At 46.2% G+C, this 13,679-nt stretch overlaps 1 protein-coding gene across 1 annotated transcript in view; it reads right to left on the reverse strand.

Moving 5' to 3' along the window:
* Positions 1-13,679, reverse strand: part of CNOT3 (CCR4-NOT transcription complex subunit 3) — a gene marked incomplete at its 5' end in the record, with an annotated part of 216,828 nt that overhangs the window by 51,433 nt on the left and 151,716 nt on the right. The window contains 2 exons of the mRNA XM_018572047.1: positions 3,980-4,178; positions 11,428-11,527. Coding sequence (XP_018427549.1) covers positions 3,980-4,178; positions 11,428-11,527 — 299 coding nt within the window. The remainder of the gene's footprint in view (positions 1-3,979; positions 4,179-11,427; positions 11,528-13,679) is intronic.

Consider the following 13,679-nt stretch of genomic DNA (forward strand, 5'->3'; position numbering starts at 1 on the left):
GGGCCCAACACTGAACCTTGGGGGACACCACTATCAACCTCAGAGCTTCAGAGTATGAATCATTGATCACCACTCTCTGAATATGGTCTTTAATCCAGTTTTCTATCCAATTACAGATTGAATACGCTATACCCTTGGTTCTCAACTGGTGGGTCGTGACCCAAAAGTGGATCGCGACCCCATGTCCAGTGGGTCACCACATGCCTTCCACTTTTCTAGGCGAGAGACTCCTCAGCCTCCCCCTACTGCAGCACCGTCAGTTCTCGCGCTGAGCAGCCATTCAAAATATGCTGCCCGGCTCTGCATGTAAGCTCAAGGGTAGGTGGGGTGGGCTGGAAGGGTAGCCATAAGGGAGCTCCATCCTTATGTGCATTGCTTACAGCTCCCACATGTGCCATGCAGGGCCGTCTTTAATATTGATTGGACCCCGGGCAAACATTTTCTTGGGCCCCCCACCACGCCCCCCCCCCTGCAATATTGCCCGCTATATGCTGACAGAGCAGAGCCACGCTGCAGCTGGGATGGATCAAAAAAATATTGTCCAGATCCACCCCACCACCTGATTGACAGCTGACTCTACCTCTTTAGATGTTGTGTCTGCCCCATCCATCCCTCCAGTCAGCGTTGGAGGATCAGAGAGGGGAGGGGGCTATTCCTGCGAGGAGCCGTGACTGACAGTCACCGCTCTCTGCAGAGAGAGTGAGTGCAGGAACTGAGCGATCAGCGGTATGTGATCGCTCAGTTCTCGATCAAGAGAGCCAACCTGGGGCAGCTTCAGTAACTAGGGGGTAGAGCGCATTTCACTCTCCCCATAATTCTACTTTCATGGTAAATGTGTGGATAATTCGCCACCTACGACTTCCACTGCATAGAATAGCAGCAATAACAATAATGACACCTGAGCATGTCTCCTGGTGTCTATTATTATTATGCCCCCCCGGTTTCATTATTATTATGTCCCCCTGGTGTCATTATTATGTCCCCCTGGTGTCATTATCCCCGGACATAACAATAATGACACCAGGGGATGGACTTAATAATGACACCAGGGGATGGACATAATAATGACACCAGGGGATGGACATAACAATAATGACACTGGGGACGGACATAACAATAATTACACTGTGGACAGACATAACAATAATGACACTGGGGACGGACATAACAATAATTACACTGTGGACAGACATAACAATAATGACATTGGGGACGGAGATAACAATCATGACACCAAGGGACGGAGATAACAATCATGACACCGGTGGGACATAATAATAATGACATCAGGGGGACATAATAATAATGACATCAGGGGGGACATAATATTAATGACACTGGGGGACTCCCACCCCCTTCTCCCCCCCCACCCAGATAGAAGCCCAACCCAGCAGTCATGTGCACTCACCATGGACAGGGGGAGGATGAGACTGCAGCCACGGAGGGAGGAGGGCAGGACCATGAATCAGTGTGAGCAAAATCGATCTTCCTCCTCTTTTGAGTGGGAGGTGACATCCCAGGCTGCAGAGATCTTTGCTGCACATAGGGAGTGGGACAGGAGGCTGCTGCCCTCTAGCGTCAGAAAGCGGTAGTGCACACTAGACGGCTGGTACAGAAACGTTTCAAACTTTGCAGCTCTAGTTTATGGGGTGCAGGGCCCCACAACAATGATTGGGCTCTGGGCAAGTGCCCCTTTTGCCCTGCCTTAAAGACAGCCCTGGTGCCATGTAGAGGAGCATGGACTGGACTGACATCACATTCTGGCTCCTGGCACCTCTGCAGAGCACACAAGTGAGTTGTACAAGCCATGCACATATGGATGGAGTTCCGTCACAGCACATCAGCCCACACTGGACCCCAGGCCGAGGATTCACTCCAGTTCTCATAAGGTAGAAAGACTGGGTGGATCTTAATAAAAAGAAAAGAAAATTATGTTTTTTGGAGTGCGTGTGTATATCTGAGTGTGTGACATTTTGTCTATCAGTGTTTTTGAGGGTCTGCTCATACTAGAACAGTGTGTTAAATCACACAGCCCCATGCGATTAATGCACTGCACCACGCAATCACACCTATCGCCTGTTCTGGTGTGGAAGATGTATTGCATTGCCATTAATTTGAATGACACCCCAAACGCATCTTCCACCCACAGTCTGATCGCCTGCACTCGAACGCATGGTACTGCAATGCCCTGCATTCCATTGCTTGGGTCACAGCTTAATGACCTAGGACAAATGTGGGTCCTGAGGTTACACAGGCTGAGAACCACTGCTCTATACCTATATTGATCTTAACTTATACATTAGCCGCATGTGGGGAACTCTGTCAAACACTTTTGCAAAGTCCAAGTATACTATATCCACAGCCATTCCGCTGTCCAATTTATTACTCACTTCTCCATAAAAGGAAAGTAAGTTTGTTTGCTGACTATCGCTTATGTTATTCTTTTCAAGCAAAAACAATTGAATGTGATCCTTGATCAAACTTTCAAGTATCTTGCCAACTATTGAAGTTAAACTTACAGGACTGTAATTACTTGGTAAAGACTTTGATCCCTTTTTAAATATAGACACCACATTGGCCTTGCGCCAATCCATCGGTACCAAGCCAGTCATTAGAGAGTCTCTAAAAATTAGATACAATGGCTGCTCCTTCATGTTTGAGAGTTTTAGCTTCTTGAAGAATCAGCTGGTCTCCTGAACAATGGTCCTGACTTCCTGTTTTAGAGTGACTTCTTTCTCAGGTAGAGTGCTATGCAGTCACCCTTGTGTGTGCTAGCAAATCAAGCTACCGTATTTTTCGCTCCATAAGACGCACTTTTTTCCCCCCAAAAGGAGGGGGAAAAAGTGCCTGCGTCTTATGGAGCGAATCCCGACGCCCGAGACATGCAGTTTCGGGCGCCGGGCGAGTAGTAGGAGCCACTGCTCGTTTAATACGAGTGATCTAACGAGATCGCTCGTATTAAAGCCGAGCAGTGGCGGCGGCGATCGAGGTCAGCAGCAGGAGCCACTGCCCGTTTAATACGAGTGATCTAACGAGATCACTCGTATTAAAACCGAGCAGCGGCGACGATCGAGATAACCATAGAGCAGACGAAGAATAGACGTTCTTCGCCTGCTCTGTGTCATCACTGAGACCGTGGCGCTGTAATCACAGCGCCACCTGTCTCAGCGGTCACTAACTGCAGCTTCTGTCATAGAAGCTGTGACAGAAGCTACAGTCTCGAGTGCTCCATAAGGCGCGCCGGACCTCCCTGCGTCCTATGGTCCGGTGCGTCTTATGGACCGCAAAATACGGTACTTCCCCCTCCACCCCTCCTACCCCCATGGTCCACTCTCCTCCAACCTAGTAGATGAACAGTTGCTGGAGACAGCTCTGTCCCTTGTGATCTTGTACTGGACAGGAAGTTCAGGTAACCCGAGCTGAGAAACTTGGAAGCAGCTGTTCAGAAACATGATGATTTTAAGTGTTTGCTGACCAATGCTTTGCTGACCACTGTAGAAGTGTTTGATCTGGATTCATTATTGAAAAACAAAAAGGTTTTGAGAGTTTAATACGACTTTAACATCTGATCTGAATCTACCTCAGCCGCATTTGACTGGAAAAAACCCCCATAAAAAACCCTCACACAAGATCTTGAAGAAGCAGCTCTAAAGACAGACATCCAGCTAACTGAGAATGGTTCTTGTGGGAGAAAATAAAACTGGGGCAGGCATGTTTATTTTTTTTCTTTGTGCCTTTAGTCCAATCTTCCTGTAAGCCACAGCAAAATCCATGAATTATAAACAGAACCCTGTGTTCCTAAATTGACAATACAGAAATGAACATTTCTCAATCCACTCAAATATCTGGGTTACTTTCTGTGATGTCTGCAGGAAGCTATAATTATTCCCAATAGGCCCTCCCAATAACAGTACATTAAACATACAAAACCTACAAGTGAATAGGACTGAAAAAACTAAACAAAATAAATGTGACATACCTTATTCTTTCTGAATCTGATGGGTGTGGCATATGATGCCATGCAGCCTCTTGCATAGCTTGTTGGTAAAGCTGATCTGTGGTGAGTGGGACAGGGCCTAAGGGACACACACCCAGAGAGAGAGGGATGTTCACTTCGGTAAGCTGCGTTGAGGGTTGGCTGGCAGCTGGCTGTGTCGTGGTTGTAGTGATGAGGATTTCTACAAGGGCAAATTAGTGTTATGCTTATTGGTTTAATATATACATGGTCAAATATTTCAGACATTATTATGCAGAACTTGAAGATATTTTCATGAATTATACATGGATTCCAGCAAATAAATGCTATGTATCTGCATTAGGTTAAAGAAGAACTCCGAGAGACACAACGTTATATATTTATTGTCCCTCTCAGTCAGAGGAAGCAAACTGCTGTAACCATTTATCATTAAAGTTCTTACTTTTCTTCTATTCCTAGTATTTAGCTGCCAGTGATGTCACATCCTCCTATGTACAAATCAGTCCTTCCTGTAACCAGTACGTGTCATATCCTGGAACAAAGAGCTGCCTACATCTGCCATGAGTCTTTGTGAAACAGAGGAAGTGGGAGAAGTGTATAGGCAAAGCTGAGGGTGGAGATGGGAAGAGCTACAGAGTGTATGGGTGGAGTGGAGCTTGGAGATGGGAAGAGCTACAGAGAGTATGGGTGGAGTGGAGATGGACAGAGCTAAGGGCGGTATCAGTATTCAATGTACACACCCCCTCACCTATCCACACATGGTTGCCACCCACCCTGAAGGTACATCCATACAGCCCATCCGGGGAATGTGCAGTGCTGTATCACACACAGAAGGTTATTCACAAAAGGGTGAAGAGTTTGGAGAAGGCAGGAGAAGTGAACCATCTAGGACAATTCAGCTCACTTTCTGGTTCAGCTATGTTGTCCTAGATTGTTCACTTCTCCTCCTTATCCAAACTCTTCACCCTTCAGTGAATAACCCTGACACAATGCTGAAGCGGACAGTGCATTTTACACACACACACACACACACACGTATTACCAAAAATCATATACATATACACACACAGATATATATATATATATATACATAGACTATATTACCAAAAGTATTGGGACACCCCTCCAAATCATTGGATTCAGGTGTTCTGTGAAATTTCCTTGCTACTAAATATTCCACGGTCAATTATTAGTAGTATTATAACAAAGTGAAAGCAACTGGGAACAACAGCAACTCAGCCATGAAGTGGTAGGCCACGTAAAAAAATGACAGAGCGGGGTCAGCGCATGCTGAAGTGCACAGTAGTCGCCAACTGTCTGCAGAATCAATAGCTACAGACCTCCAAACTTCATGTGGCCTTCAGATTGGCACAACAACAGTGTGTAGAGAGCTTCATGGAATGGGTTTCCATGGCCGAGCAGCTGCATCCAAGCCTTACATCACCAAGTGCAATGCAAAGCGTCGGATGCAGTGCTGTAAAGCACGCCGCCACTGGACTCTAGAGAAGTAGAGTGGAGACATGTTCTCTGGAGTGACGAATCACGCTTCTTTTTCTGGCAATCCGATGGACGTGTCTGGGTTTGGCGGTTGCTAGGAGAATGGTACTTGTCTGACTGCATTGTGCCAAGTGTAAAGTTTGGTGGAGGGGGATTACGGTGTGGGGTTGTTTTTCAGGGGTTGAGCTTGGACCCTTAGTTCCAATGAAAGGAGCTCTTAAGGCATCAGCATAACAAGACATTTTGGACAATTTCATGCTGCCAACTTTGTGAGAACAGTTTGGGGAAGGCCCCTTCCTGTTCCAACATGACTGCACACCAGTGCACAAAGCAAGGTCCATAATGACATGAATGAGCAAGTTTGGGGTGGAGGAACCTGACTGGCCTGCACCCGATAGAACACCTTTGGGATGAATTAGAGCGGAGACTGCGAGCCAGGCCTTCTCGTCCAACATCAGTACCTGACCTCACAAATCTTCTGGGAAAATGGTCAAACATTTCCGTAGACACACTCCTACACCCTTGTGGACAGCCTTCCTAGAAGAGTTCAAGCTGTTATAGCTGCAAAGGGTGGGCCAACTCAGTATTGAACCCTACGGACTAAGACTGGGATGCCATTACAGTTCATGTGCGTGTAAAAGGCAGGCGTGCCAATACTTTTGCTTAGTGGACGGTGGAGCCCGACGAGCAGCTTCCCGGCCGACCGTTGTAATTACACGGCCGGCGGGGAGCTTAACACAGTCAAGCGATCGAGCGTCTCTATAGACGCTCGATCGCTTGTATTAGCAGCTGTCCCTGCCGTTGCCGGTCCCGAGATCCGCTGTGCCCGATGCGGCCGGGACCGGCACGGCTCTGTGACAGGAGATCAAAGGGAGTTCAGTATACGAACTCCCTTTGATCTCCTCTCAGTCCCCGAATGCAGGAAGTGATGTATATTACATCACTTCCTGCATTCAGTGTCACTCTCCAGCTAGAGAAGCTGATGAAGCCGATCTCTGCTTCATCAGCTTCTCTGGGGGTCCCTAGGTGACATTAGGGGTCTTGGAGACCCCTGATGTCTCCATAAAGAGGACCTGTCATGTAAATTGGCTATCCCATAGGGGGCTTCTTAGCCCCCCATGTAATAGCAATAAAGTTGTGTTTTTTGTTTTTTTTTACATTTATGGTACTTTTATAGTAAAAAATAAAATAACCCCCCGTGGGGTCACAAAAGAAGAAAAAGTGCAACAGATTGGCCCAGGTGGAGATTACTCCATCCACACAGTTAAGTGTAGATGGAGGAATCTGTTGCACCTTTTCCATCTGACCACAGAAATCTGCAGATAAATTGTAAGGTGTATGGGCAGCTTAAGGAGATTGATCAGGTCAGTTAAGTAGCAGAGGGGGTTGTTAATCAGTTTCCGCTGCTTTGGTGTTAATGAAATTTAACAACAGGTGCACTAGATGGGCAACAATGAGATGATCTCCAAAACAGGAATGGTTTTACAGGTGGAGGCCACTGACATTTTTTTTCCCTACTCATCTTTTCTGACTGTTTTTCACTAGTTTTGCATTTGGCTAGAGTCGGTGCCACCACTGGTAGCATGAGGTGATACTTGGACCTTATAGAGGTTGCACAGGCATGCCAACTCCTCCAGGATGGCACATCAATACGTGCCATTGCCAGAAGGTTTGCTCTGTCTCCCAGCACAGTCTCAAGAGCATGGAGGAGATTCCAGGACACAGGCAGTTACTCTAGGAGAGTTGGACAGGGCCATAGAAGGTCCTTAACCCATCAGCAGGACCGGTATCCGCTCCTTTGTGCAAGGAGTAACAGGATGAGCAGTGCCAGAGCCCTACAAAATGACTTACAGCAGGCCACTGGTGTGGCCTGAGGTCCTCCAGTGGGCTCTGTGCTCACTGCCCGGCACCGTGGAGGTTGATTGGCATTTGCCATTGAACACAGAATTGGCAGGTCCGCCACTGGCGCCCTGTGCTTTTCACAGATGAGAGCATGTTCACCCTGAGCACATGCGACAGGCGTGAAAGGGTCTGGAGAAGCCGTGGAGAATGTTATGCTGCCTGTAACATCGTTCAGCATGACCGGTTTGGTGGTGGGTCAGTGATGGTATGGGGAGGCATATCCATGGAGGGACGCACAGACCTCTACAGGCTAGACAATGGCACCCTGACTGCCATTAGGTATCGGGATGAAATCCTTGGACACATTGTCAGACCCTACGCTGGTGCAGTGGGTCCTGGGTTCCTCCTGGTGCACAACAATGCCTGACCTCATGTGGCGAGAGTATGCAGCCAGTTCCTTGAGGATGAAGGAATTGATACCATTGAATGGCCCCCACGCTTGCCTGACCTGAATCCAATAGAACACCTCTGGGACATTATGTCTTGGTCCATCTGACACCGCCAGGTTTCACCTCAGTCTGTTCAGGAGCTCAGTGATGTCCTTGTCCAGATCGGGAGGAAATACCTCAGGACACCAATCTGTCATCTCATTAGGAGCATGCCCCAGGCATTCATAAATGCACGTGGGGGGCATACAAACTAATGAGTACCATTTTGAGTTGCTGCAGCACAATGGACTAGCCTGCTGCATCATTTGTTCACTTTGATTTTTGGGGTGTTTTTGAATTCAGCCTTCTGTATGTTGATAATTTTTTCATTTCCATCAAACAATGTGGCATCCTTTTGTTCCTAACACATTATCCAGTCCAGTATACAGTAAATATCCAGCATATTTTTTATGTATATATATATCTCAACCTCAGCAAAGCATGCATAACTTTTTTCTTACCACAATGCACTGCAACTCATTACTATGCGTTGTTCAGCATTGCATAGCACGGCATGGCTGCCAAAAACATCATTATGGTGCCATTCTAATGAATGCAAACACACCTAGTACTGTACTATAGCGCTCCACTATCCCAGTGGAGTCACTCCATCCCATGCGTTGTCACACAGCTCCCAGCACGGTCAATCAGTCCCATGCATTGTCGCACAGCTCCCAGCACGGTCACTCAGTCCCATGCATTGTCGCACAGCTCCCAGCAGAGTCCTCAGTCCCATGCGTTGTCGCACAGCTCCACAGCAGAGACACTCAGCCCCATGCGTTGTTGCACAGCTCCCAGCAGTCACTCAGTCCCATGCGTTGTCACACAGCTCCGAGCACAGTCACTCAGTCCCATGCGTTGTCACACAGCTCCCAGCACAGTCACTCAGTCCCATCCGTTGTCACACAGCTCCCTAATAGGTGTATTCTGTGTAATTCACTATTTAAGCTGAAGTTGCATACTTGTTGTTGTCACTATGTCGCCAAGAAGAAGGGACCCTGCGTGGCCCTGAAACGTTGGCTGTTTGACGCATGTGACGATTGAATAAAAAGTGATTTACTTCTTGCACATACCATCGTGTGCTGGTGACTGCTATTATGGACTGTATCTGACACGTCGCCATCCGTGTTTTCACTTCAAGCACCAACCTCTTACTCAAGGTCTGTATGCTGTATGGAGTGCAAGTGATTTTGTATTATCAGTTACACAGCTCCCAGCACAGTTACGCAGTCCCATGTGTTGTCACATCTCCCAGCAGTCACCCAGTCCCATGCATTGTCACACAGCTTTCAGCACAGTCATTCAATTTCATGCGTTGTCAAACAGTTCGCAGTTGAGTCACTCAGTCCCATGCATTGTCACACAGGCACACAGATAGCAAGCAGATTTTTTTATTATAGGCGTATTTTAAATACGCCTATGATAAAAGACACACAATACAAATGTTATCAATTGAGTTGCAGTTCAGTGAGTAAAACAAGTATTTGATCTCCAAGCAAAACGTGACTTGGTACTTGGTGGAGAAACCCTTGTTGGCAAGCACAGAGGCAAGATGTTTCTTGTAGTTGGTTACCAGGTTTGCACACATCTCAGGAGGGATTTTGGCCCACTCTTTACAGATCTTCTCTAAATCCTTAAGGTTTCTTGGCTGTCACCCTCGGCAACTTGTAGTTTCAGCTCCCTCCATACATTTTCTATAGGATTACGGTCTGGAGACTGGCTAGGCCACTCCATGACCTTAGTGTGCTTCTTCTTGAGCCACTGCTTTGTTGCCTTGGCGGTATGTTTTGGGTCATTGTCATGCTAAAAGACCCATCCATGACCCGTCTTCAGTGTTCTGGCGGAGGAAAGGAGATTCTCATCCAAGATTTTACAATACATGGCCCCTCAATGCGGCAAAGTTGGTCTGTACCTTTAGCAGAGAAATGGCCCCAAAGCATAATGTTTCCAGCTCCGTGCTTGACTGTGGGGATGGTGTTCTTAGGGTCATAGTCCGCATTTTTCTTCCTCCAAATACGGCAAGTTGAGTTAATGCCAAAGAGCTCAATTTTGGCCTCATCTGACCACAGCACTTTCTCCCAATCCTTCTCTGAATCATTTAGATATTAATTGGGGAACTTCAGATGGGCCTGTACATGTGCCTTCTTGAGAAGGGGGACCTTGTGGGCACTGCAGGATCTCAAACCATGGCGGTGTATTGTGTTACCACTGGTTTGTTTGGTGACTGTGGTCCCAATTGCCTTGAGATCATTTACAAGGTCCTCCCGTGCTGTTCTGTGCTGATCCCTCACTTTTCTCATGATCATCCTTACCCCATGAGTCAAAATCTTACATGGAGCTCCAGACTGAGGGTGATTGATGGTTATTTTGTATTCCTTCCATTTGCGAAAAATCGCTACAACAGTTGTTTCCTTCTCACCAAGCTTCTTGCTGATAGTCTAGTAGCCCATTCCAGCCTTGTGCAGGTCTACAATCTTGTCCCTAACAACCTTTGACAGCTCTTTGGTCTTGCTCATGGTGGTGAGGTTTGAATGGAAGAAATGGATTCTGTGGACAGGTGTCTTTTACATAACGAGTTGTCATTAGGAGCACCTTCTTAAATTGACAGGACTAATCTGTGCATCACATAGCCAGTCTGTGGGATCCAGAATTATTGTTGGTTGGTAGGGGATCAAATACCTATTTCACTCATTGAACTGCAACTCAATTTAGAACATTTGTATCATGTGTTTTTTCCTGATTTTTGGTTGATATTCTGTCTCTATCATTTATAATGTAAATTATAGACCTTTCATTTCTTTGTAAGTGGGCAAACTTACAAAATCTGCAGGGGATCAAATAATTATTATGGTTTTAGGGTCAGATGGGAAAAGTGCAACAAATTCCTCCATCTACGATAAAACTCTGTGGATGGAGGAATCTCCCCTCCCACTGGGCCAAGCTTCAGTATCTTGCTAGTCGGCCCCGCTGGCTCTCAAAATACCTGAACAATCTGATTGGATGCAGGCATTGTTCAGGTATTTTGAGAGCCAGTGGGGCCGCCTAGCAAGACACTGAAGCTTGGCCAAGTGGGAGATTCCTCCATCCACACAGTTTAGCTTCCCTACTCCACCCACTGCAGTGCATGCTGGGATGTCATCTTTATCTGCGGGCTGCAATAGGACTACAAGTGGTGGTTATTAGACCACAGGCTAGGCTGATAGACTGCACAGTGCTTAGTGGTCTAACAGAAAGGAAATAAAGGGGGCAGAGGGCAGGAAGCACAGACTTGTACCATGGATTTCTGGAAAACCAACCTGCTGCTATGCAGAAAGGTAAGCACAGATTTTTAATACTTCCAAAAGCTAGTAACAGTAGACCTAAAAAAAATTCCCTTGAGTTCTACTTTAATGCAGACTGATTAAAGCATTTCAAATCTGTGTTTCACAAACTTTAGTTTTCTAAACTTATTTTAGAACTATAATAGTTATTTTGCTGCAATTATCTGAACTACTCCCAATATCAATCGAAATACAGTCTACAAAACTTTGTTCACTATATGCCTCACAAAGAGCCATCATGAATCACGGATTTGAAATATATAAAAACAAAGTATATTAGTAGAATAGAACTGGTATTGCTTACCTCGCTCGGCCAGGTGCATAGAAGGCACTGGATCTTCTAAATTAGTTGCAATAGCTGCTCGTTCAGCCATCGATTTCAGTGTACTTAGGGGCTCAGGTGCCTACACAAAAAGAAAAAAAGTATATTTGTAAGGTATCAATTCTTAATCAAAACACTGAGTAAACATTCTAACTTTAAAGCTAATTAAAGTTTCTATAATAGTACAAAACTAAAGTTACTCTTAAACTGGCCATACACCTTACAATTATCGGTCAATTTTTTTAGTCCCGTCATTGGACCCGTTCAATTTCTGCTCGAAAACGCCATCATGCACAGACCAATGTAGTTTTCCATTATCGTTCGTTAGCAATACTAACTGGCCAAATTTCATTGATCGACAGAACTGATTTTCGTTTGCGCATGTGCTCATGTTTTTTTTGTTTTAAGAAAAACATTTTTGTTGTAAGAAAATGCCACTAATCCATCGATTTTTGTCCATTTCGACCAAAGTTTTCTAGTCTGCCTGTCCAACGAAATCCGGCCAGTTGTACAGTCATTGCGATCATGGACTTCCCATCAACTTGCCGGTTATGGTATGAAAATGCGTTCGCGTTCGTTTTTCATATGATAATCGCAAGGTGTATAGGCACCTTTACACAGGGCAGAAAATCACTCACCAGGTGGTAAACAGAAGTAGATAGTTATTCATAGTTATATGGATAACGGGCGGACGGCAGGAGGCTAAAAGGTAGTGTCAGCGTGGTTTAAGTGTTAAAGAATAACCATATCTAAGATTTCAAACCAAAAATAAATTATTAACAAATAAAACCATTCTCCTGATTCCAGCCTACTTGTTATTTAATCCACAGAGCACCATGATAATGAGTATAGACAGTGGTGCTCTTGCTCTCCCTCATTCTGAAAGTTACCATATTGCTCATAGTTCCCTACTCCTGTTCCTGGTAACAGTGTCCCATCCACTCTAGCAACTGCATAAAATCGCGCAAGCACAGTTCATGCTTGATTACTGCTCTCCTTTGCTAATGTTGCTGTGGCAGCAGTGGAAAGCTTGTATTGTGAGGGCTCCTGCAGCCACTGAGCTTCTTGAAAAACGGGCTGCTTGGTTGCTTTGCTGCTGCAACCAAGAGCCCATCTCTGAACAAACAAAAAAAATACTGCCCACGCAGTTAGGTGCTCATTTGTGTCTGGGGGCTGTAGTAAAGTATGTACGTTAGAGCGACCCTAAACTCTAATCTTAAAAATGCATGAAAGTACCTCAACTATTAACCTCCTCCCGTCCATGGCCGTTCCTGAATGGTTGGACGGACAGGAGATTTATAGGAGCAGGAGGGCATCCTTCCCCTCCCCCCCCCCACTCGTGCGCAGCACCCAGTGCGCACACAAGTGAGGAAACTGTCAGAAATGTAAACAGCCATCACTGGCTCAAGTGAGAGACGCCTGATCGCTTGTAGTAGGTGCGTCGCCGCTGCTCCCGAGATCTGCTGTGCCCGGTGCGGCTGGGACTGGCACGGCGACTGCCAGTGAAGATCAAAGGTAGATCAGTACACAATCTCCCTTTGATCCCCTCTCCGTCCCCGAATGCAGGAAGTAATGTATATTACATCACTTTCGCATTCAGTGTCACTCTCCGGCAACAGATGCCAGATTTCTGCTTCATCAGCTTCTCTGGGTGTCCCTAGGTGACATTAGGGGTCTTGGAGACCACTGATGTCTCCATAAAGAGGACCTGTTATGTGAATTGCAAGAAGTAGATATATGCAAAAAGTTTTGTTTTTTTTAAACCCGTTTTAACAGTGGTTTAAACGTACCTGTGTCTTCGCCGCGTGCTCACGTCCGAAAATGTGAAAATTCTATGGGGGGCGCAAAGGATCTTGGGGAGCGCGCATGCGCAATTCACATTTTTGGCCGGGGCGCGAGGGACGCAAGGTAAGTCTATAGACGCTTGCACCCGCATGCAGACACCGTGGGACAGGAAGTGCCAGCAAGCCCAGAGGAGTCAGCGCTGGATCGGACACCCCAGCCGCAGCGCTGGAGAGAAGGCTGAAAGCATCAGGAAAGAAGATCGGATTAAGAGACATCATTTAAGGTAAGTGCTTTAATTAACGTTAGGGTGAGGGGGAAAAAAATTTGCCTTTAATGTCACTTTAACTACCGCTACACTGGTCTCCTCTCCTCCCTGATACTCCAGGCTGTAGGCAGTCCCTTTGCATCATCACGTACAATAACGAGTTGTTAGTCCGGCACTGTATGTG

The sequence above is a fragment of the Nanorana parkeri genome, unplaced genomic scaffold, assembly GCF_000935625.1.
Source record: "Nanorana parkeri isolate BGI_ZX_2015 unplaced genomic scaffold, ASM93562v1 scaffold1915, whole genome shotgun sequence".
NCBI classification, from domain to species: Eukaryota; Metazoa; Chordata; class Amphibia; order Anura; family Dicroglossidae; genus Nanorana; species Nanorana parkeri.